The sequence below is a fragment of the Anas platyrhynchos genome, chromosome 1 (assembly GCF_047663525.1).
Source record: "Anas platyrhynchos isolate ZD024472 breed Pekin duck chromosome 1, IASCAAS_PekinDuck_T2T, whole genome shotgun sequence".
Taxonomy (NCBI): Eukaryota; Metazoa; Chordata; class Aves; order Anseriformes; family Anatidae; genus Anas; species Anas platyrhynchos.
Window position 1 is genome coordinate 125,495,559 of NC_092587.1, and position 23,996 is coordinate 125,519,554.

The 23,996-nt window shown below is 47.5% G+C and overlaps 1 protein-coding gene across 10 annotated transcripts in view; it reads right to left on the reverse strand.

Annotated features, from left to right (window-relative positions):
• Positions 1-3,124: 3,124 nt before the first annotated feature.
• PDE9A (phosphodiesterase 9A) overlaps positions 3,125-23,996 on the reverse strand; it is a 41,630-nt gene continuing 20,758 nt past the window's right edge. For all 10 annotated transcript variants that reach the window (XM_038172759.2, XM_005030449.6, XM_072028416.1 and 7 more), the window contains 12 exons: positions 20,914-20,998; positions 17,807-17,888; positions 15,534-15,608; positions 12,785-12,871; positions 10,072-10,176; positions 9,378-9,460; positions 8,353-8,509; positions 7,056-7,169; positions 6,435-6,539; positions 5,825-5,953; positions 5,542-5,637; positions 3,125-3,995 (listed from right to left, as the gene is read on the reverse strand). In XM_038172759.2, coding sequence (XP_038028687.1) covers positions 3,945-3,995; positions 5,542-5,637; positions 5,825-5,953; positions 6,435-6,539; positions 7,056-7,169; positions 8,353-8,509; positions 9,378-9,460; positions 10,072-10,176; positions 12,785-12,871; positions 15,534-15,608; positions 17,807-17,888; positions 20,914-20,998 — 1,169 coding nt within the window. In that variant the 3' untranslated portion in view covers positions 3,125-3,944. The remainder of the gene's footprint in view (positions 3,996-5,541; positions 5,638-5,824; positions 5,954-6,434; positions 6,540-7,055; positions 7,170-8,352; positions 8,510-9,377; positions 9,461-10,071; positions 10,177-12,784; positions 12,872-15,533; positions 15,609-17,806; positions 17,889-20,913; positions 20,999-23,996) is intronic.

Sequence of the window (23,996 nt, forward strand, 5' to 3'; positions counted from 1 at the left end):
TGGCTCAGGGACGCAGGTTCGAGGAGGATTTATGCATTTCTATGCTGCTTTCCTTGTTGTGTTTTCCAGCCTGGAGCACGTCCAGCTAGCCTGTGCCCGGGACACCACCGGGGCTGTTCTTCTGGAAAGAAGCAGAGCTGCTCCAGCCTTCGGGGACGGGGCTCTGCCGGGCCCATCAGGCAGGCAGTGAGCGTGTTTCCACACAATTTGGAAAACAGAGATTTTTCCTCCGAGGCATCGTAGCCAGCCTTGGCTGCGAGCTGGCTAGTTTATGCTTTCCAAGGCCTCCTGGTTCTACGTTTGTCTTGCACCAGAGCCAAGAGCAGTGTTATAAAAATGTCTGCAGACAGCAATCCTGTGCGTGTGCGTGTGCCTGAGCACACCTGTAATTCTTGACTACATGCCAGAGAAGTCAGGAAGCTTTCTTTCGGGGGGTGTGTGAGATGGGGAGAAGTGTGACTTCTATCTAGCAAGGGGCCAGATCTACCACAGCTGGATGAAGACAAGATGCTTGGCTAGCTGGTTGCAGCTTCTTCACTTATGGGAACATCTAGTAAGCTCTTTTGGCCAGGAGCTTCTCTGAAGTCATCTTTGCTGAAAATAGTGACTCTGGGCTCTTGCTCAGAGGAGCATTTTGGCAGCCAAGGTGCTGTACAGAGGCGGGTCTCCTACTGAGTGGAGAGGGAAGCCCTGGCTTGGTGACTCGCTCCAGGTGGTATTTGCAGCCAGTGGCAGAGCTAGGCTCGTTATTCAGACCACTGCTGATTTCTTGCACTATTGTAGGACTCACATATGGACCAGGAGTGTGATGCCCAACTTTTTCACAGTACAAATTTCACCTCCACCTAAGCAGTCCCCTGGGGGGCTGAAAGAAAGAAGCAGTCCCCTGCTGCACTGTTGCATTGCTCAGACAAGTTGCACCTGACCTATTTTAAACAGAATTGAGAAAGTCTTTGCTTCATGTTGTTGGCACTGAACAGCCTCGATGGCAAAGGGGCAGGAGCATGGAGCAGATGCCGTTGTTATCACTGCTCAGGGGCTGCACCGAGACCTACAATTTCCACGTGCAGATACTCCTCTGGCATTACATAACCCGCCTGTTTAACACGCGCTGAATTTTCACTGCAAATTGGCCGCTGGGGCGAGGGGGGCACTCAGCTTTCCAAAAAGCTGTTTCCTTCCCAAGACGCGCAGTTGCGCTACGGCCTGGGTTTGATCATGAAAGCCACACTCAAGAATGAAGCCGTGGGCTCTCATCATTAAAAAATAAATAAAAAAGTCAAGTCCCAGGGCTCCCCGTTAGTTTTTCAAGCCAAACAGCGTGGAATAGTTGCAAACTGTTTCATGTTCGGCTTTCCCCACCTGTGTGGGAGCAGCAGTGTAGAGCCGTAGGCATCGCTGTCATGATGCCATAAAGACCACAGGCCACATAAAGTCCTTTGCAAGGCGCCTACCGTAAGGTAAAACAATACCAATGAGATAAAACATTCGCTCTTAGTCATCGGATTAGGGAGAGAAGAGATTAAATCACACTTCAGACATCTGTCTGGCTGCCTCCGAAAACTTTGTTTGCGTGCTAAGTGTAGATTTAAAATGTCACCCTGAAAACGTGTGACATTTTAATGGGCTGATTGCCAGGATCCTCAAATCTGTTCGTTTACATATGAATCACAGCATCAAATATTTTGATAAAAAAAAGTGCAAGAAACTAGAATTATGAGAGAATGCCTTACCATCCCCTCGGTTAAGTGTATGTCGGGAGGATTGTCTCTTCAGAAATCTAATATTACAGAGGAAAACGAGATTAAAGAGCGCCGTGGCACTCCCATATATGCCAGAAGGTCATGATTACTGTGGTCTTTTTTACGACTGTCTATAAAGAGCAGCCTGGACGTTCCCTGCTCTTTCAGTGAGCCACAGAGAGCATCGCAGCACCACGGCATGCCTCAGTGCAGCCCCGAGGAGGGCTCTCCACGCGTCTGATGCAGCTCCGGTAAGGTCAGCGGGATTGCACCAGCATCCTCTGGTCATCTCTGCAGTGCACGCTTTCCAGTTTGCTCTGAAAAACCGCTGGAGCCAAAGCAGGCAGCAAGAACCATCCATTACAAAGCTCTCGTGTGCTTCAATTAGGGAGAGCTGAGGAGCCTGCACTCTGCAATTAGCTACCAGGGTCCCTGATGAGGCGTGTGGGAGCTAAGCGCACGCATAAATACTTGCTGGATCAGGGCTTATGGTTAGAGAAAAGTCTTCCTGCTGAAACAAAACTTCCTATCAGGCTCTAACCCTTAAACAATTTTAGTGGGAGGAGGGTGCAGTCGAGTTCCTACAGCAGGTTTTCTCATCTAGTGTAACTAGCTCGGTGCAGGACTTGGCATGTCCTAAGCAATTGTTTATAGCTCCTGCACAGCACATCTGCTTCGGGAGCTGATTTGTGACGGAAATCTGCTTGAATGGAGATGGTAAATTTGATTTATTTGTGAAAAAGAAGTGAAGAATTCCGCAGCAAAACAATCTGGGTCACAATGTACTTTGGATTATAAGATTTAGTGCGGAAGAAAAGGTCCAAACCACACAATTCAAGTCCAACTTTCAAGGACCGAAAGTTTTGAGGTTAATCAAAACTAGGGCTTAGTTCATTTGTTCGTGAAGACGCCTGCAGAGCTGGGAGCTGACCCCACGCTTGGATTTCACATCTACCTTGGGGTCCCCCAGGACTGTGCAAATCCAGGGGGCAGACCCTTCTCCAGCCTGCAGCAGAAAGCCCAAAGCATGCACACAAACAGCTGCTTAAAGGAGCAGGCAGCCTGGGCAGGAAGAGGCACCAGCAGAGCGAGCAGGCTGTGGCTCTGTCAAGGAGCTTGGGAAATGTGCAAGCAGGACTCAGGGATAGCTGCATTGAGATAATATTGCAGTCTGTGAGGCTCCCAGCCTTTGCAAGGCATCGCTGCAAGGGATGCTCCTTCCGTGCTGCTCTCATGGTATGCTTATATCACCAGAATTGTTTCTGAAACCTCTCATCTTAAGGAGACCAGACCCTCCCCTCTCGTTAACAGCCCCTCACCTTGCATTCACTTGGGTTCACTCTGTGGACACATAGGCAAAAGAAAACAAGTACGACACCCACTTCTGTAGAAGAATATATTATTTAGCAGATCAGTTTAAAAGTAAAAAAAAAAAAAATCTGTACATCTTTGAAGGTTCTTCTTGGTGGTGGTGTTGCTTTTTGCTTCCACGAGGATAAAAATCTGCTTGCACAGTGGTGTCAGCGTGGTGCTCCCCCCCTTTGCTTGTGCTGAAGGACCCCCTGACGCCAGCTGTACAGGGCCTCAGAGAGAACCCGCAAACCCATGAAGGTTTTTTTTTTTTTTTTCTGACTTCTTCTAGTATAGAAAAACAAAATTGCTGGGCTTCTCAATGTACTGTGAACACTATAAAATTCAGAGAATAATACAGAGAAATGTGTCATTAGGGCCTACTTGGCAAACAAAAATATCTGCCAGGGCCCCTGTCAGAATACAAGCATCTGTTAAGCTATGCTGCAATTAGCATACCGCTGTACACGTATATGTGGTATCTTGACTAAAACAACTTTTTCTTTTGTTTTTGGACACCAGTGGATCGTTTTTTTTTTTTTTTTTTTTTTTTTTTTTTTTTTTTTCCAGAAACGGCTCCTTTCTCAGCTCCACTTTGCCCTTAAAGACAGCAGGCCTAATTCCCAGTGGTGGCCAAAAACGCTGCAGGCGGGAGCTGTGCTGCAATCTGTGCGGCGTCCGCAGGGGTGGCAGCGCCCGGGCGGGCGGGCAGGGCATCCCTCCTGGCCACCTCTCCTCCTGAGTGGTCCCCGCTGGGTTTTGACGTAGCCGTCAGGTCTGGTTGGCAAATACAGTATTTCTTGGAAAGAAAATAACCTTAGGGGTTATGCTTTGCTCAAAGTCCTTCTCGTCTCATTTCTCGGTACTGCCGGTGGTCAGGCTGTCGTTTTTCTTCTGCTGCAACTGGGAGGAAGAGCAAAGCAGCGTTAGCGCCGTGGATTTGCACAGCTGCTGTGAATCCAGCACTCATCTCCCCACAGCTTGCTATGGCACAGGCAACATTTCATCCAAACAGCTCTGGGGCGAGGCCTGGAGGAAACAGAACTCGGTGTTCCTACCATCTGCCCCGTTATGCTCTAGGACTATTCGCTAACCCCTCTTGTTTCAGGTTATTTCTGAATTCAGGCAGCTCGTATTTTCCTAAGACCTCTTGTGTCAACACACCGTAATTAAAGCTCCATCGGTTTGTATGAACTTTCTGTTTTGACAGCTTCTGTAAAGCAGAAGTAAAATTTCAGCTCAGGTTGAAAAATGAAGAGGTCTTGGAAAGTCTTGCACTCATCTTTGAGTTCTTCTTCCCTCCTTTGAGAAATGCTCCACTCTAAACTGAAGACTTTATTCTCATTTATAACTCAGCGCCCTCAAGATGTGTGGTCTTTGATTAACCAGCCTTAGGATTTGTGCTGCTGAGAGGCTTTTCCTCCAAACCACTTGGGAGGAGGTGGGAGCTACAGCAGAAAGCCACCACCATCCTCCTCATCCAGCCTGGGACATCCATGTGAATGAACCTTCATTTCCCCCATAACAAAGGGTATCAGCACAACCAGTGCTCCAGGGCACTTCCCAATTTATTTAATGACACAGTGACAGATAGTGTCCTGTCTACATGATAAATTTGTTCATGTCTGAGAAAACCCAGGAGTGCAATGCCTTTCAGGCAGGTTTTGCTGCCTGTCTCAGCACAGCAATGAAGTGCTGGAAGAGGCATGCAAGGAAGGAAGGCATACATGCCTCCTGGGGCAGGCTGGGGCACCCACTCCTGGGTTTTGGCCTTGGGCTCTGCCCTGCTGATGGAGCCTGGAGGCCACACAGCTGTGGCTGGAGGGAGCAAAGACTGTTCCGTGTATATCCGACCTTCCCTAAGCCTTACACGTCAAAACAAGAGGCTCTTTGTAAACAGAGGTCCTCACTCAGCCTGAGCTGTGGACGGTTTCATTTGCTTTGTGTTCAACCCTACTAGATGCTGTGCATCTGAGAGCAACCCCTCATAAAATTCAAGCCCATCCCTGTTGACAGACATGTGAGCGGAGGTTCCTTCCCAGAGAAGATGTCTCGGTGGTGCAGTCCCTTGAACTGCCCGAGCCCAGGACATTTTCTGCTACCCAGTCCAGACCAGCTCCTTCCCAGGGGAAGGCAGTTCCCTCCTGGAAGAGCAGTTTGCTGTTGCTCTCCCCTCAGGCTGTTTTCCCTGGGCTTGGCCTCCAGGTGCCCCTCCTGCAGGCATCTCCATCCCCTCAGTCGTGCTGGGGTGGGTGCAGGATGCTCGTGTGCGTGCAGGCTGCTTCGTGGCACGTGCCTGCCTCCAGCTCAGTGTGATTAATGTGTTTCTCATGATTATGACTATGCTAGAAGCGTTCCTACTGTTTTGGAATTAAAGGGCTATTAAATTACAGTGTTTCGCTTATGAAATCACAGTGTTTGCTTGATCAAGGAGATATTTATGGCTCACCTCTCTCATAGCATCATCTATCTGTTTTAATTCCTCATAGCGGTCCCTGGATTCCCAAAGGGGCTGGAGCATCACCTCCTCCACTTCTGGGAATAGCTGGATGAAAAACAAGAGAGAAAGCTGACGTCTCCTCTCGCATTCATTAACCCGTACATGCTAGAAGTGGACACAAGGCAGGGTGTGGAGCAAACATCCTCATTTCCCTGGCTAATTCAACACCCATCAAAGCCCATGACGAAGCTCTGCATGCTCCTGGTTCTGCCCCTGGCCTTGGCTGACCCACCTTTGTTACCGTCTCGAACATGGGGATGAGAACGAACTTCAGGAAGCCAATCTGCGCCGTCGGCTTGGTCACTTTATCGCGGTCCATGAAAGGCGCCACGGGAAGCCCCTCTGATTTTTCTCGGTCACTCTGGAACAAACCCAGAGTTAAGGGATGTTAATCTTGGCTGCAAGCCCATAGGAAGAGCAATGTACCAAGCAGACAGCTAGCTAAAGGGCGGTAGCCTTCAGGTGCAGATCTCAGTGGTGCCATAACTTACTGTTTCTATGCAAGTTCATGGGCAGGGGAGTCAGAGACTACACATGCAAAAAAGATATCCCACTGCAGATTTTCACCTACTGGCCTGCGGGCACTTTTTTTTGGGTGGCCAAAACAATAAGGCACAGAGAAATTGTATTTTTGAGGAAAAAGCTGCAGATGCAGTGAGCTAGAAGAGTGTTGTCTTTCCTCCATGAATTGCAGTCAGTTGCATTCATTTGCTTTCTGAACAGCTTGTCTTGCTGACCTGCTTCTCCGGCTTTCCATAAAAGAAGCCTTTCTGTCCCAGCTGAGCACCCAGAGCTGAGGTGGGATCTGGCCACAGCAGCCCGTTGTGCTCCCTCATTCTTACCTGCATAAAATATTCCTCTAGCAAGCAATCCACCCAGGGCTCTGCAACTTCCATCGGGCGGACTTCGTTGGAGATATCGCAGCATTTTATCAGTATCATCTTCAGCTGAAAAAGGATAATCCCTTAATACTCTAGTCTTCATGCCAGCCCCTTTTCCCCTAGCCAGAACCCGTGTCCTTACAATGCAGTGGGAGGGCATGTTCTCAGACAGAAAGGACAGCTTTAGAAATAAATCAGGGGTCTCGAATGGATTCTGTTCCGCTCTTCCAGTTACCCAGTGTAAACCACTTATCTGCACTCTGCCTTGTTTGCCCTGCCTGCAACACTGGGATGAGATTCCCTGTGTGAAGAGGTTCGGTCCCAAAAGGCCATGAAGCTCATTGTGAAGCAGGGCTTAGAGGCTGTGGGGAAAGGCTTCCCTGGGTGTTAAAGACTCCAGGACTTTTAAAGCCAGAATAGTCTATTTAATAGAGACTAATCCCAAATTTAAAATCATTTTGGTGGGGCAGGGGATTCTTTTTTAACAACGAACCTTGGATCTTGATTTTTAAATAAATGAACATTAATCTACAAGATTTCACACTGTGCACAGAAAAATGATAATCCACAAAATCTCCTTACACAGGTCATGTGTTCTTCATTCGAGTAATCAAAATTTTCCATTTTTTCCTTGAAAGAGTCCAGTATTTCTGCATGTCTCGCCATGTCTGTAGCCAGGATCAACGTAATTATCCCCTAGCAAAGAAAACATGTTCACATATAAACTTGAAATTCTTTACAAAGCCTATTATTGCAGAGTAAAATAGGGTCTTTCACACATGAAAAACCTCATGTATTACTACATTGTTAACACAATGTAGACTTGGAACCACCAAACAAACTGGAAAAGGGTAACAAAAAATCCATGGCATATGAAGATCTCGGTTGGACAGATATGTGGCACTGGTGTGACATTCCAAAGGTGCCAAGGTTTTTCCTTTCTGATTGACTAAGTGTGGAAATACAAACTTTACAACAGGATGCTAAAAGCTGCTCTCTATTTGCCAAGATCCACTTTTGTTCCCTTGCAAAACGGTGCACACTTTGGTTCTGACTCTTACTGGAGACAACAAAGAAGACAGAAAGACCAGCAGATCAGCACTACTACCAGCAGTAGTGCTCATCCTTCTTGGATGAAGGGCTTTGAAATAACCAAGCACAACCAATATGTTAGGAGCTCCATATCCTTGTGCAAGGCTTGGCTTATGATGGGAAAATACGTGGTTAATTTAAAGCTGTGGTTTCTCATGCAGAGCAGTCCCTTTTGGGCCCATGCCTGCTTCCCCTGCACCAGCAGAATCAGTGACTCCAAATGGACCAGCGTGTGAGCCCTCACATTGGTCTGCAATTTCCGTTGATGTGAAGGAAGCTGTAATGTAGAAACTAAGAAGAAATTTTGGTCCCTAGTGCTCTAATGGGAATTCTAGCATATTTTCCTTTCTCAAGGATAACCGTGACAATTCTCAGTCTGCCAGAGCCTCTTCAATTGTACAAGTGCTCTGCTGTTGCAAATCTTTTCCCATTTTGAAGCCCTGCCTTAAAATTAATGCAACGTTCTCTTAAAGCATAAACTTCTACCACGAGATCATGATCCTTTCCCAGACAGAGCTAATCGGCTCCTTCAATAACATAAATAACTACACAAAAAATGTCATGGGCTTTAACAGTCAGGATGTGCTCATTATTTCTCAGCAAGACATTCCAGGAAGTGCTCCTGTGGACATTTTCCAAGAATCCCTCTTGGATCCTCCCAGTGCGAGGGGCTTTTTCAGTCTTACCTTCTGGGGAATGATTCACTTTGCAGCATACAGCAGGGAGGATGTGCATGCTGCATCTGCGGGAACAGTCTGTATAGCACAGATGGGACCAGCATTCATACCTGTCTTATCTGCTTGAATTGGTCCTGGTCGACATTGGAGAAAATGTTATATTCTGGCTGGGAAATGATCTGGAAAGCCACAGCACAGTGATGGTTCTCCAGTGGGGAGATGTCATTGTAGCGTACTGCCAGCTCCGTTCGTGCATTTATCTGATAGCTAATGTACAGAAAGAAAAACAATGAGAGCTCCTGCAGACTCACACACTAGCTGCTCTAAATCATGCTGCTTCCTTTTATTTACATTCTTCTGAATACTTATTCAATTAGCTGCAGTTTGGCTTTTGATTGTTAATACTAAATCAGACTTTTAGAGAAGACAGATAGGACTTTAACATCATCTCAGACACTCTTCCTCCGTCTTTGTATTTATTTATTTATTATTTCACCAAGTCTCTGTAGCTTAAAGTCACATAAAATAAACACAGAAGGAGCTGTCTGGGCTTCATCCAACCCCCACTGATGCTGATGGACAGATTCTCACAGATCTCAGTCAGAACTGAGCTCTGCCCTTATTTAATGAGTGGCCACAAATAAATTAGATCATCTTCCTCTGTTCTTCACACAGGCATACATGCACACAAAAGTGACCATGTGTCAACAAACCTAATTTCCTGACACGGTATTAAGTAGGAGAACATACTTTTCATAATTTATAATTACGAAGTAATGTGCAAGTTAAATAACCCTTGGCATTTTAGTGCAATTATTCCATCTTGGATGGTGGAGCTATATGCGTCTATGCCTTCATTCTCTCAGCTGTGAAACATTTACTTTGTTTTCTCAGGAGCGGGGGGACTAGCTGAGGCAAAGATCTGCAAAAGCCTTTCCCTTACAGAGCCAAGGCCAGCTGGCAGCCCCCATCCAGACCTGAGTTTTCTGCCTTAGCCCATGCATGAGTGAATGGCAGGGCCTTGGGGGAAGGTCGTTGCCAGCTCAAGCTGTGAGAAGGAAAACCTGCTCCGCCAAAAATGCCAGCTGGCTTTGCCTTCCCAACAGGCTCTAAGGCAAGCACAAGGCAGACTTACGTGTTGTTATAGCCCGGATGGTCCAAGTCGTGGCATACTGCCGCAGTCATGAGAATCAAGATGTCGATTTGGGAAAATTTCTCCTGCAAAATACAAAATGTTAATGTAGTATTGCAATTTCTACTTCCCCTGTTCCCAGAAATTAAAAGAAGTTAAAAAAAACCACCTACATTTACATTTCGGAGAGAAGCAAATCTGAGCAAAATGAGGTATTTTTCTATACATCCATTTACTTCAGTCAAGAGAGAGAATTCTGCCTTCCCTTCCAGCAAAAATGACTCAGATTTGACTTTGTTGCATTAAATAGCAGCAGCTCAAAGGAGCCAATTTGCTTGAAACTTGCTTTTACTTCAGAGCTCATATAAAAGCACGGAGATAGCAGCACAGCCCCTTAACAGGTCATTTGGGCATCCTGATTAGTTAAGGTAGGGCTGGAAGGTAGCTGCCATTATATTCTGCATTAACTAAAGCTATGGAAAGAGTGGGAAAAAAAAAAAAAAAACTCAGTATCTCTACAGCTTCTGAATAGGATGAACTTCAACAAGTTCATTCAAACAAGTTTTTCTCCATACTCCCAGTAAGAAATGACAGGAGCTGAGATGTATAACTATGGATTAAAAAAAAAAAAAAAAAAAAGAAAAAAAAAGGCTATTTCTGACTGGATCAAATCTGGTTTCTACAGAAAGACACATACCTGGAGACTGCAGAGCGAGATCATGCTGTACATCATCTGGGTCACGCAGAAGCAGTGCCGGAAATTGTGAAAGGGGTTGTTTCTGTAGTTGTCATGAATGCACAGCTGCAAAGAGAGGGAGTGGAGTGGTCAAAGATGGGAGAGCTCTTTATAAAAATGTGTGTGTATGCTTAGTGCCATCCCTGGAGGCACTCTGTGCCCCCACAGGAGTCCTGTGGAGCCCAGCATCAGTCTCTGCTAGGACAGGGTGACAGCACAGGGACCTGACGCTGACTTTTGGGGGAAGGATGAGAGGTCACTGCCTTTCAAGAGTCTTCCAGCAGGTAAAGCCTGCATCAGCTTCTCCCTCTGACCAGCTGGCCCCAGGCAAACATCCCAGCACAGCTGGAGGTGCATCTCTGGCTGACGACAGGGCTCTGTGCTCTCATCCTGAACTGGTGGGTAAACAGCAGCGCTGGGGCGTGGAAAGAGCTCAAAGTGCATCGCCAGTGCCCTCTCTTGCAATCTTCTAATCACCTTTATAAAGGGTGATTTTACTGCAAGAATCCTCAAGCCCCACCAGGATTCAGCCCTTCAACCAGGAAACCAAATTCTAGGAGGTTTTAGATGAAGTCAAGAGAGCTGTGGGCTTTCAATGCTTCTGAAATATTTGGGGGGCTTCACTGCAAAAGCCGCTCAGCTTCTTCTTCAGCAGGGACTTCAGAAATGTCACATCATTTTACAACAAACAACAACTAACGCCCCGCTATAGCTGACAGCCGGGCTGGTGGGCGGCATCTCACCGCCACCGCACCGGCACCGTGGTCGTGCCCAGGCACCGTGCAGCACCGCGGGGCTCTAACGTCTGCATCCAGCAGCGCAGCCCCGAGCATCCCAGGGGAGCCCTGACTCAGAGCACCGGAGGGCTGGAGTGACTGGGCTGCGTTAGTCATCCTCCCCTCCACTTTCTGGAACGTTTCTGCAGCCAGTGGATGTGGGAGCAGGAAGGCAGGCGTGTGCCAGAGGCGGCTTTTCCTCACCCACTTTCAGTTCAAACCGGTGCCCACGCTGTGCCTGGGGAGGTAGCACAGGTGGAAGCAAAGTCCTCCAGGATTTTTTTTTTTTAAAGCATCTTTCTGTGAAGCTGGTGTTTGAGAATGGAAAATACATAAAAAAAACCAACAAAACACCTCCCCTCATTGTTCGCAAATGCCAGTGGTGACAAACTATGTGGAGATGCAAGCTAACGGGAAGCTGCCTGCCCTAGTGCTCGTGGGTGGCATGTTGGTGTGTGCTGACGTGCCACCTTGTTGCCTGTGTTTTCAGGCTGTGAGACAGGAGGAGGAGGATTTCTGTTTCATTTGCTCTGTGCTAGCCCTGATTGTATTGGGTTTCATCCTACCCCTTCCGTTCAGCTGCTTTCTAAGGTCAGCAGCACCAAGCTTTTCATCTGCCTTCTTTGGGGAGAGATTTCCCAGTTCCTGATCCTTTTTTTTCTCTCCCCTTTAATACAGTCATAGGATTTTTCTAAAATGGCTTAACCGATCCTACACATAAACTCCAGCTAAGTTTTATGCCTTATCTAGGGACATCACAGTAACTGTAGTCCCCTTTATCCCTTCTTCCAGTCTCTAATCACCCTAAAGCCTTCAGCCTGCAGCAGCACCCCAAGCTGTGACAACCTCTGCCCTGTGCATGCTGGTGCCCAGGTGCCTCTGCTCTTGTTGAGATGATGCTTTGTGTTTTCTAGCCACCTTCTCTGAAAGTGTGGAATTTGTTCAGTCCTTCCTGGGGGTCTACATCAAGCATGTAAAACAGTCAAACTGTCCCCTCTATTCTGTGCACAGTCTTCAGGAGGAGACTGGCAAGACATAATTCTTCTCTACAGAAATTGTACAAGACATCCACATACTGAACATGATGTTTTTAAGTCTTGTTTTGATCAATTTTCCAGGTGGATGAGCAAGTTCAGCTAACTGTAATTCTTCAGAGCATCCCTAAATCCTTCTTAAACAATCAGCAGAACATTTACTGCTCCACATCCTCTAGGAATACGATAGGTTTTTCTGAGAAAGCTTTTTTTTTTTTTTTTTTTTTTTTTTTCTCCTGAGAAAGTCAATGCTTTTGGCAAATTTTGTCTTGCAGTCTTTCTTGGACCTGACAACATTGACTTTGTAATGCTCCAGCATCTCTTCTATAGACATCTTAGTTTTGCTATGATCTTGTCTTTCATGGTTTGCATCTCTGCCAAATTCTCAACATTAAAGACCAAAGGAAAAAAAAGAAAAAAGAAAAAAAAAACCAAAGTTATTTAGCTTCTCAGAATTTCCTTTTCCTTCCGGCCTTGCTCTTTTACTCCCTGTGATTAAGCACACTGAACAATTATTGCAAAGACTATTTTTTTTGATATCTGAAGCTACTCATCTTGTAGCTTCAGATATCTTGTACTCATCCACTTATGTTTGTTTCCAAGAGCGCTCACTGGAAATGAACTGCTCTTAATAATAGAAAGCTCAGCAAACAAATGCAAGGCAGTTAAAAAATTGTCATTGAGAATTGTCATCTGTGACCACAGGAATGCAAACATCTGCTGAAGGACTTAAACTTTAAGAATTTGTATAGATTGCCTGATTTCAGTGGTATTACTTGCGTAAGCCAAATTAATTCCTTGCGTGTTTCACTTATTGATTTTAAATTTGAAAAATGGCAAATATCAGTAATTTGAAATACTTACCAACCACCTCTTTAACGTGATAGGATTGATGTTGAAGTCTTTCACCAGCCCGAGATCATGGTACATATGTTCCAAACAACTCAGCATCTGTAGGCAGGAATAGACAGGTTATTGGCTCGGTAAATATCGTCTGAGTTTACAGTATGTTGCAAAGTGAATTTCCTCCTTGCAAGCATTGAATAATTGCAGGGCCTTCTTGCTAAGATGAAAGAAAGATGTTCAAAGATTGCATGATTAAAGACAGTGCAAGAGGGGAGGCAGAGAGGTTCTGAGAGCTTTTTGAAGTAGGCAGATCGCTGTGGACTTCACAGGTTTTGTGCTGGGCTTTGAATCACACCAGCTCTCTTTAGTAATTGTGATTTGTACATATCACAGCAATTTCTTCTCGTGAAAAAGTATAGCCATTTTTCTAATTCAGGGGGGATGTGGGCTTGTGCTAGTTCTCAATGAAATCATGGGATGGAAACGGCTGAGGTCCTAGCTGCACAGAAACTGAGAGCAGAAAGCTATCCCTCAAGAAATGCGTGCTCTGGTTCGAACTCTGCAACACTGCCGCGGGTTTGGGAACATCCATCCACTCCCTTGAACTCTAGCTGTGACTCCCAGCAGCTGAAAGGCGAGGGCGGGCTGCTCCTCCGAGACAGCATCTGCTCTGCAGCGGGAAGGGGATGCAGGCAGTTCCTCCCTGCCGCTCCCCGTTCGTCTTCTGGGTTCGAAAACATGTTGTAGACGAGAGGTATCGATAATCGGATGTGTCTGGGCACATAGCAGCTGCCACCCGCCAGACACGAGCAGATTTCCGGGAGTTCAGGAGCCTGCGTATCTGCATTCCCATTTCTGAGGGCAAAATCTGCAGGGGGTAAAGTGCAGCTGTGATACGAGGCGCTGCAGTCCTCGCTGGAGACCGATCCAGAGGTTTTGATACGATGAGTGCAATGTCACCAATGTGGCCTGGGAGATATTTTCAGTCGGTTAGGTTTGTGTTATGTAGGCTCTCGCAAACACTCCCAGAAAAATGACTTCATCTGATGAATTTTTGTATGTATCCAGGGAATATACATCGTTCACGCAGAAACAAGGGGGCTGATTTTGAGTCATTCAAACAGGAAGAAAAAGTCTTTCCTACAGGACCCAAGGGGCAATGCCAGAAGCTGCTCAGTGCTCCCAGTGTCTTGCTGTAGACCACCGTGTCCTGCCCCTAGCCCACCTAAAGCAGAGAAACTCAGGTTTGTAATCTGCCTGCTCCACGTGGGGCATGCAGACAAATGCTCGTTGCTAAACAAGCACTGGCAGAATCGAGATACTCTCTGTAAACACAAGCCAGAGCTGAAAGGGTGAGACAAACCCATCTGGTGCTCTGCTCACCCGAGCTTGCACAGTATCTTATTGCTGAGCAGCACGCCTCCTTGCAGGGCATGCCTAATCTCCACACCCTCTTGTTAGCCTCCTTCACGCCACCATATAGTGTTTCCCAGCACTCGGAACGAGTTGCTGTGCTAAAACACTATGCCTCAGCGCACAAGAATCCGTGGATAATGGTTTTTGTCTCTGTTTTGTCCCTATTCTTCCTTAACAGGCAGAGCAACGAGCCAGCAGTGCTGCGGCCCACCTGGCAGGTCGTAATTCTCTCGTGTGTTAGACCTGACAAGAGCCGAAAAGTTGGGGGCGAGCTATTTTCCCTGGGCAGCCGTATGGCTGGGATACAGGGAAAAAGGGCTGGGGGAGGGAGCTGGAACTGCTGAGCACCAGCCCCAGCTTGGCACAGACCATGGGATGTGCTGCCAGCCTCTGCCAGTGGGAGACTGACCCAAAGCCACCGGAGAGCCCTTCTGCTCTTCTAGCAGCCAGATGCAATATCCGACAGGAAGCATGCTGTTCCTGTGGGAGGGTGTGGGGTGTTTTTCCATGTCATGTTGCTCTAGAGGTGCTGAGCCAGAATGACTCTTGCACTCGTCTTACTGAGACAGTAATTAAGGTAATTGCTGCTGGAGGTGCTGCTAGAACAACCCACTCCTTCCCTCGACGAAAGCCCAGCATTAAACCCCTGGTTTAGCCCTGCTCTCCCTTACATTTTTCCTAGGTGACATTTGCTCTTATTTACTGAGCCTTGCTTTAGATTATATTATAAGCGGACCATTACGGAGGCATCCTTCACCTTCAAGTTTCTGCAGAGGTCTACATGTGGGCTTCCTAGGAGCTTCTGCAGTACAGGTGACGAACAAAGAATAACACTAATAGCACTAAAAAATTGCAGCAGCAATAGGAAAAAAAAAGAAAAAGCGGTAAGAAAATACTGACAGGTCATGCATGCTGGTTGGCAACCTCTTCACAATGCACTGCAGAAAAACCCTTTCCTAAAAGTGTGTGAATCAACACATGCACCTCTGCCTGCCTTCATACAGCAGCACTCAGCTTCACTGATTATTGCTGATGCCTAGCTTTGCTAGGGATTGATTTTTTTTCAGATGAAATGGCACAGGAGAACTCCTGTGGCAGCAATGATAGCGCACTGGTCATTGTGGGACATTAGGAAAAGATTAAAGGGGAAAAAAAAGAGGGGTCAGAATATCATAATTAACATTATCTCTCTGGCATCTGGCTGGGAAAAGTACCATGATAAGAAGATGAAAGAAATACATTGGGTAAGGCGTAGAGAAGGGAAAAAAATGCTCTGGACTATCTGAAAGGGCTCTTCTGGCCTTTCTGGCTCTCAGAAAAAGTGAAAACCCAGCTAGAATGGTATTGGTACCTCGTTGGGCTCCCACAGCCAGACGTCAAACGTTGGTTTCCGGAGTGCTTCGATGGTCTCCTGGGACAGCATGTACTGCAGATAAAAAAACAGCCAGCATTAGCAAGGGTCCCCTGCCACCAGTTCCCATCCACACGGGGTTTAGCCGGATTTCCCAAGCAAAAAGCAACACGTCTCTCCCTCTGCCTGCCTAGCAGCGGGCTGCTGATTGGCGGGGGTCCTCGCAGAGTAGGTTTGGGAGGAGATGGAAGAGGATGGAGGTGTTATGAGTGGGCTTGCAGGTAAATCCAGCAAGGGGATGTAAAGGGCATGGGTGTGGATCCGTCTCTGACTGCACCGACTCCTCTGCCGGCTGAGCATCGCGACACGCGGTGCAGCCAGTCCTGGCGGGATGCTGCGGAGCGTCTGTGCTTGTAGCACTAAATTAGCTGCCGGGTGTGATGTATCATCTTTCGGGTGATTTATGCTCCCACTCTGTGTATTTTTTCAAGAACGCCTACATTTTCAAAGCGGTTGTCAGCCTGCGCGATTTGAGTGATTTTTTATTGTTACGCTCAGAGGCACAAAACAGAATTGAGCTCATCGGCCAGTTACAATTTGTTTACAGAAATGAAAAAAAAAGGAGCACGGAGGGTTAAAAAAACAGGCAAGATCTGCACTCTCCTGAATCACATTTTCAAGACTCTGTTGATCAGAGTCATTCTGGGACACAAAAGCCTTGTAGCTTTAATTGGCACATTTACTATGGCTGTCTCTAATTAGTTTGGGCTTACTGTGCTGAGCAGGTGAATGAAATTACCCGAGTCTCAAATTGTTGATACTCAAGGAAGGGTAACACCGAAGACAAATTTTTCTTCTTGAGAAGGCAATGATGCTTTTGAATATATAATGTACATTTAATAATGATGTTCTGCAAGAAGTCTGTGAATTGCCAGTCCTGGTTTGTTATTTGTTCACATCTTCATTCAATGGATTCATCACTTCCTAGCCTCTCTTAACATTGGACAAATCCAGCACCTGACAACTGATAACAAATTTTACAAATCTATCAAACAGAAGCCAAACTTCTTCTGAAACCAAAACGCCTATGAGCTTTGGTCTCTGAGGAATACAGACTACTGGTTTGCCTCGTAGTCACTCAGTACAACTCTGGTTGTTAATTCAGGGTTGTAGTATCACAGTGGTAGATCTAAAGTTGATTTGACTTTAAATCTAATTTATTATCAAAGGAAGTTACTAAGGGGGAAAAAAAAATCAATTTTAGAACTGGTGCTTTATGGAAATGTGTGTTAATGTCAGGAACACAGTCCCATTGGGCAAAAGTTAATGAAAAGAAATGTAAGGCAGCTTCAGAGACCTAGACGTCGCTTTTGCTAGGCAGAACAGAATAAGCAGCAGCCTTCTACTAGCACGGTAGGACTTACAATGGGCTGCTCTCTAAAGCTCTGAGGACAAATTTGCAAGGACGCATGTCCATATCATACACCTGCACCACAGGTGACCACGTGCACTCGAGAGTGACCGAGCCAGCTTTGATGTGTGCAAGCAAATGTCTGCTGTTAGCGTGATTTGCATGCGTGTGAGCTGGTGTTTTGTGAAGGCCTGGGCTGGGCGCGGGGCAGAGCACACCTGGTAGCTTTGAAAAACTGTGGCCAGAGCAAAGAGCAAAGATCCAGTGTGCTTCATGGTCCCAGCCCCATTCATCACCGCAGGTTTCTACTTGTATGTACCCAGCAGACATTTTTCTTCAAGCACTACTGTGTTGTTTTCTTTTTTTTTTTTTTTTTTTGTCTAGCCAATACACTAACTTCTTTTCTCAGGGACAATGAATCATCCTGGAGAGAATCCAATGTCGCATTTTCTCTCTGTTTCCCTAGGTGAAGCATCCCCATAAATTACTTTTTAAATTAAAAAATAATCCATTAGGAGAAACCAGGCAGCAGAATTATTTTCAATTACAGTAGAGCTTTATAGGCCTTTCTGGTTGTTTACTACGAGCATGCAGAATAAACAAATATAACTAGACAAAAGAGCGCTTAAATGTTGACAAACGCAAAACGTTCATTAACATTTCAAACGCTAATGAGCTTTCAAGTATTAAAGACTACTGAGGAACCAACTTGAAGCTCACCGCAGGCAACGACATTACGGAAGCTTTTCCATTAGCTTCCAGGGATTTTGGATCAGGCCCTGGGTTTAGAAGAGCTGGGGGGTTGTAAGCCAGCACTTGTCAGGGCAGCAAGCATGTGGTCAGATCAAGCGCTGCACCGTACCTTTGGGTAGGATGGTACATCCCGCCGGGGAGTCAGCCTCTTGTTTTCATCCAAAAAGCTGTACTTGCAGGGACAGGTAGTCCTGGAATGAAATATTGAGGGAATGAAAAACCACGGTGCCTTGAGAAGTGCCAGAAGTGCTCTGGTGTCTCGGTAGGCATCGCTTGGAGAACCATGCAGCCTCCCAACCTCTTTCTAACGTGGTGCTGCTCAAAAGGTTTAAAAGTGTGATCCTCTTTAGGATTTTCTCCCCTTGTGCAACGCTCCTCTGCCCCTTCTCTGTGTCTCTGAATTCAGCCTAGGAGCATCTTTCTTCAGACAGGTATCCATAAATACTTAAACCAAGTAACTTTTCTTTCAGCGAGCATCTTGTGTCTGCACATGCCATGCTGGAGACATTTGCAGACTCCAAGGCTGCATCAGGGCGGATGAGCATCTGTTCTGGGGCATGACCATCTCTCCCGCTGTCCTTCAGCTGGGACAACAGCACGGAGGCACCAAGGCTTAGCAGATCCAGTCTGCTTGGCTCCCCGGTCCTGGAGGATGGGAGCCACTGCCAGCAATTACAAGTAATTAACACTTTCCTGATTACTGCCACCAGCTGCCAGCTATCTACTCTTCCTCTGCATGCAGAAGAGCCAAGCTGATGCTATCCCATCTGAGCAGAGGGCTGTGATGCTGGGAGATGCTCCAGCCTTTGCAGGACATCTAGGTTTCTGCACCACACCGTGAGGGCAAGGAACTCATAGGCAGTCGTAGAAGTGTCCCCACAGCCACAGGGGCACAATAAAACCAATTGCTCCATGGTGTCACCCCCAGCAATCAGATAATGCTTCAGCTCAGCACGCGGTTCCCTGGTGCCTGATCACACGGGCTCTGATAACTGTCCTGTGATGATGACCTTGCAGTTTGCACCTATCCCTGCAGTCCTAACGTTTGGATCATCCCTTCTCACTTTTCAGCCCCTCTGCCAAGTGAACCAAAGCGAACCAAAGTAGTCCATTAACATGCTTTGGCACTTTTTTTCAGGATTCACAGATTTGATATCATTTCTCTTCTCTCTCCTCTCTCCTTTCTTCTCTACTGGGAATTGGCCCTGGCCTCTTGACTTTTTTTAATGTTGACCTATGCTATCATTTTGCATGGTTTTGTCTCAATCCTCCGCAAAGTTATGTCATCTTTTAGCCCACAGTGCTCAGCCAGCTTCAGCCAGCAGCCTCCTCCTGCCCTGCACAAGGGGATTCTCAGCTGGTGAAAAGCTGTCTCCATCACCTCTAAATCCTCTTCCTCAAAACGCCACTGTGAGGGGAGTTAATGGGATAAAAACAGTGAGATTGGGGCATTCCTTGCCCTAACTGGAGCTGACTGCCTGGGTTAGCTGGGGGCCAGCCGACTGCCCCTATTTCCCAGCTGCATTAAAACTTTGAAGCCTTCCTCCTGCCAAGCTGGGGAGCACACCAGAGCTGGGATGCATCAGACCTTTACAAATGTGAAACTGTATCTGCAAAGGGTCGGGTTTTTAAATGGCACTATAATGTTATTAGCATCTGCTAGCGTGAGCACAGAAAGCAGACTGGTAAAAAATAAAAAAAATAAAAAATTAATTCAATTTGAGTGGGCGTGAGTGGAGTTGCTTTGCTCATCCTCAGCAGCTCCCAGTGGGGACCTCCTGGTGGCCAGGCCACCGAGAGCCCTCTTGGCCACCACAGAGGGACAAGTGACACCAGGTACAGCCAGCCTGGCCCGGGGCCGACACAGCACTCCCTGCTCCTGCTGCTCTGTTCGCAGGTTGCCGTTTGTGCCACAGAATGCAGATTGTAAAAGGACAGCCTGCCACGGGAATGAGTCACGGCTGCTGCTGGGGCAGCTTGGTGCTTCCTGAAGCACCTGGCGGCCTCCCCGCGAAAGAGAACCTGCTATAGCCGCCTTTTTTTGGCTTTATCCATCTGCTCGTGCATCGCTGCACCCCTAAATGCAACTCTCCCAGCTCCCCACAGCAGCAGAGAAAAAAAAAAAAAAAAAAGGATGTTACTTGCATATGTGCGTTTGCATTTGCTGCCCATCTGAGCTCTGCCTTTTCTAAGGAAATTTCCTCACACACCTGAAGGAGACGCGAAGCAACCTGCAATCTCTCATACTGGTGTGGATCTGGAGTAGGTCTCCCGAGGTTAATAACATCACTCCATGTTTATGCCAGTACGACAGGTGAAATGGGCCTTAGACCGAAGCGGACTGCGTTAATTCCCTATCTCCTGGAATATCCGGACAGTAAAATTTATAAAAGCGAGCCATTATAAAGCCTAATTCTTCTAGCAAAACCCCCATTGCCCTCAGGAGGAACCAGTTTTGATTAAAGGCCACTGAGTTTGACCCCAGATGAAGACGAAGCGTGCGGCTGCCAGCACAGCACAGTTACACTTGCTGAGAACCCCTCAGCCCCGCTCAGGGCGAGGTGCCTCCCGCTCAGTCGCCTTCCCCATCGATCATCCTGCAGTGACGATGTGCTTGTCCCGACGGGGCCCTTTGGTGACACGGGGGCAGGCTCACCAGCTGAGACCGAGTACCCTACGAAACGTATTTTTTCCCTGCTGTTGTTTTAATTACAGCCAAACCCAGCTTGACAACTGTGGCGAGCCCTCAAATTATAAAGTAAATTCCCAAATTCTTGTCAAAATTGGAATGGATGCTTTATAAATAGCACGAGATCGTAATTAGGAGAGCAGTTCCACAGATATTTGCTATTTTCCAGAACGTGGTTTGAACCTTACTGGAGCTAATTGGAGCAGATCCTAAGCAAGCACCACATTTTGCAAAAGGTCTTTTCCCATTCCCTCTCTCCCCGCACATCTGGATGAAGCATTGCCATTCAGCCTGGTGAGGCACAGGAAAAATCACCCTCCACAGCAAGACCTGCTTCTCTATTCAGGTGGCCCCAGCTACTTTAGCTGATGAATGGCACCGGCTCCTCAAATGTTAAATTAATTTGTTGTTTCTTTCCTTGCTCCGTTGCTTCTAAGCCCAGCGGGCGACTCGATCCCGCAGAAGTGTTGCAGGAGGGTTTGAAAGCGGCCGCGTATTTCTCTGGGTAGGGCTGGTGCAGAACTTACCTGCTGCTTCTCGCTGCCATTTCCTCCCTCATCTTTTTAATGTCGCTCTTGCATTTCTCAATCTCCACCACTTTCAGGCCTTCCACTGTCAACAAAGGAAAACACCAGGGGTGTTACCATGGCGAAACCCAAAGGCTCTGCTTTCACAACTGTGCAAAATCTCAAAGGGCTTTAACAGGGGGGGCTGTCCAGAGAGCGAGCGAGCCCCTACAGCCTGCCCCGGCTCTCGCACACGCGGGTGCTGCCAAAGGGATATGTCTTGAAAACCCATAGGCATTCTTGGCTGCCAGTTTCAGGTACTAGCTCGAGTATTTTAATTCACGGACCGGCTACAACGCCTCGGCTTTTCCACGATTGTTAGCAGCCGCCGGCTTGTTCTGATGCCTTGACTTCTCTGCCGTACAGCACGAATCAAAGGATATCCTGAGCAAAAAAAAAATAAAAAAAAATCCCTCCCGCGATGGGGTGATAAGCGCAGCTAGACAAACATGCTGCAGTAGGATCTGAATTCCCATTAAGATAAAAGGTTTTAATCTGAAAGTTCCCGCGGAGCACTGAGAGGCATCGCTGGGCATGGAGAAGCCAAAGCGAGACTGCAGGAGCGAGAGAGGAGCATTGAAAAATTTTGCCCGCCACCATTGATCTCCTCTTTATAGGCATCGAAGATCCGTCACATGCTTTTGCCAATCAATTGTGCAATCAAAGGTAATTTCTGCATGCGGCACAGAAAATCCTATATCCCCCCTCTCTGTGTAATTAGGAGCGCCACGAGGCAGAAAGTTTGATTGCCCGTTCGTGCTGCAACGCATTTCGGTGCACGTAGCTGGGACACCCCGCAAAGGGCGAGTGCAGGAATATTCTCCCTTCCCCTCCCGGGAACTGCCAGCACGCTCAAGGACGTAGCGTGGCACCGTTTATGAGGAACGTGTCGTTCACGTGTAGCCATTTCACAGCTCGTTTTGTTTGCTGAACTCACTGCTTGCACGGCCAAGCTGTGGTTCAAGGAGCTGGAGGGAAGGCGCAACGGGCCAAAAAGCATTCAGTCACCTTCTTAGAAGAGGAGCATGGAAACCGTGCTGATCTGGAGGGGAACACGAACGTGATGAAAATCTGTCTTGGAAGGGCACAGCTCTGCAGTTAAGCAGAGACCTCATTTCTTTGTGCAGGTAACAACAAAAATTGCTTTTGAATGAGGAAACAAGAAAGGGGGAAAAAAAAAAAAAGAAAAGATTTTGAACCAAGCCAAAAATGTCATCTACCAGGAGACGGGAGGAAAAGGAGTTTGATTTATGCTTGATCACAGGGATACCCTCCACTTAAAAACCCCATTTCCAGGTGAACATATATTCTTGTCTAGCACCGTTGAAAGCAATTTCTTTGAGTGATCACAAAGTGACAATAGAAGCACGATGCCATCCTGCTTAGTCAGTATCTGTACTCTGGGCATCACGTTGTGCTTTTTTTTGGATACCCAGTTCCTGCGCTGCTATATATTCAAGGGTATCCACCTGGGGGAAGCTTGGGGACTGCCGAAGTGGTGGCTGGTGCCCGTGCAAAGCAGCAGGAGCAGAGCAGGGTCACCAGACCCACGGGGTGGTAGGGCAGGCAACCGTGGAGGGGAGAGGAGATACGGAGCAAAATAGCAGCCCTGAGCGTTTTTTCCTGTTGCGTCTCTTCAGCTTGCTTCCAAATCCTCTCCAGGGGGGCAGGGAATTTACATAATTATTTTCTTCAGGTGGATGTGAGACGCTTACAAATTGTCAAGGGTTTTGCCAGCTCCCTCATCCCCGTGTAGGCTGCTGCACAAAGCGTTCCCAGCGCCTTCCCTGCACGGAGGCCTTGTCTGAGCTTTAGGCTGGATCTCAAAAAATCACTTGAAAAGTTTGGGCTCCTTGAAACACGTCTCTGGACAGCAGTGGGAAGGAAGCTGCGAACGTGCCATGTGAGGTGCAGATGTTGTGCTGTCGTGGGCACTTATCCCTGCACACACGACCCCGCCGGGGAAGAAGTCCTGGAGATCGCACGTGAGAGTGGTGGGAAAGGGATCTCCGAAGGAGGTGGGGGAGAAGGCAAAACAAAAGCACAATTCTTTTCCCGTTTGGCTTGCAAGTGATAAATGGCCTTGTCATGTGCGCTGATGAAGGGCCCATTATATTATTCTGCAGCAAGAAATACCTCCTGAAAAGACCCTGTGCTGTCTAAAGAAATCCTTGGGCTGCATCCAGCCCTGGAACGGGGCTCTTCGAGCAACCCCTGGGATCCCTGCTTGAGAGGGGAGGCTGGGCTCTCCCTCCCCCTCCGCTTTGCTTTGCAAACGTGCAAGCCTGGGAGCTGCAGATGTGGCTCCATGGCGAATTCGGGAGGTCCCACCTCAAGCAGCTCCTTCCCAGGGAGCTCCTTCCCCCAGGAGGGGGCTGCCAGAGGTGCCACAGGGAGCAGCCATGCAGAACAGCAGCATTTTGCTGCATCTTGCATTTGCCTTGGCCAGCCCGTGGCTGGCTGGGCTCCTCGCAAGGGGGGGGGGGGCCTGGGAGGGCTCCCCTGCAGCTGCTCCTTGAATGAGACTGCTTTTTTTTTTCCCCTTTCCTGCTGACAAAGGCATCACTTTCGCTGAGCAGCTGCAGGGTCAAGGTAGCTTCTGGTTGAGGGAAATTTCAGGAAAACAACTTTTTCCACGAACCAGAAACTTTTTTTTTTTTTTTTTTTTTCCCAGCCAGCCCCAGTGAGAAAGTGCTCTTTGCAGCTGTAGTGTCGGGGAAGTTTAAATGCTGCATATCAATGAGGATGTGGCCTTTGGTGTCAAAACTGTGCCGGGTGACGGCACCTTGTTCATCCCCCTACCCTGCCTTTCCCAGGTCTGCTCTATGCACAGTATACTGAAAAATGGTAAGTTGGATGCTGCCTGGAAAAAAAAAATAACAGAAAAGGAGCTCTTTGACCAGATGAACTTGACTTTGTTGTTGCACAGTAACTAAAACCAACTGGGTCACCGTCAGCACACGGAACAAGCGAGGCGAGCTCAAAATGCTGCTGCTGCTGCCTTGCACGTGCCAGCGGATGGCCAGGGCCGAGGAGGTGCAGCC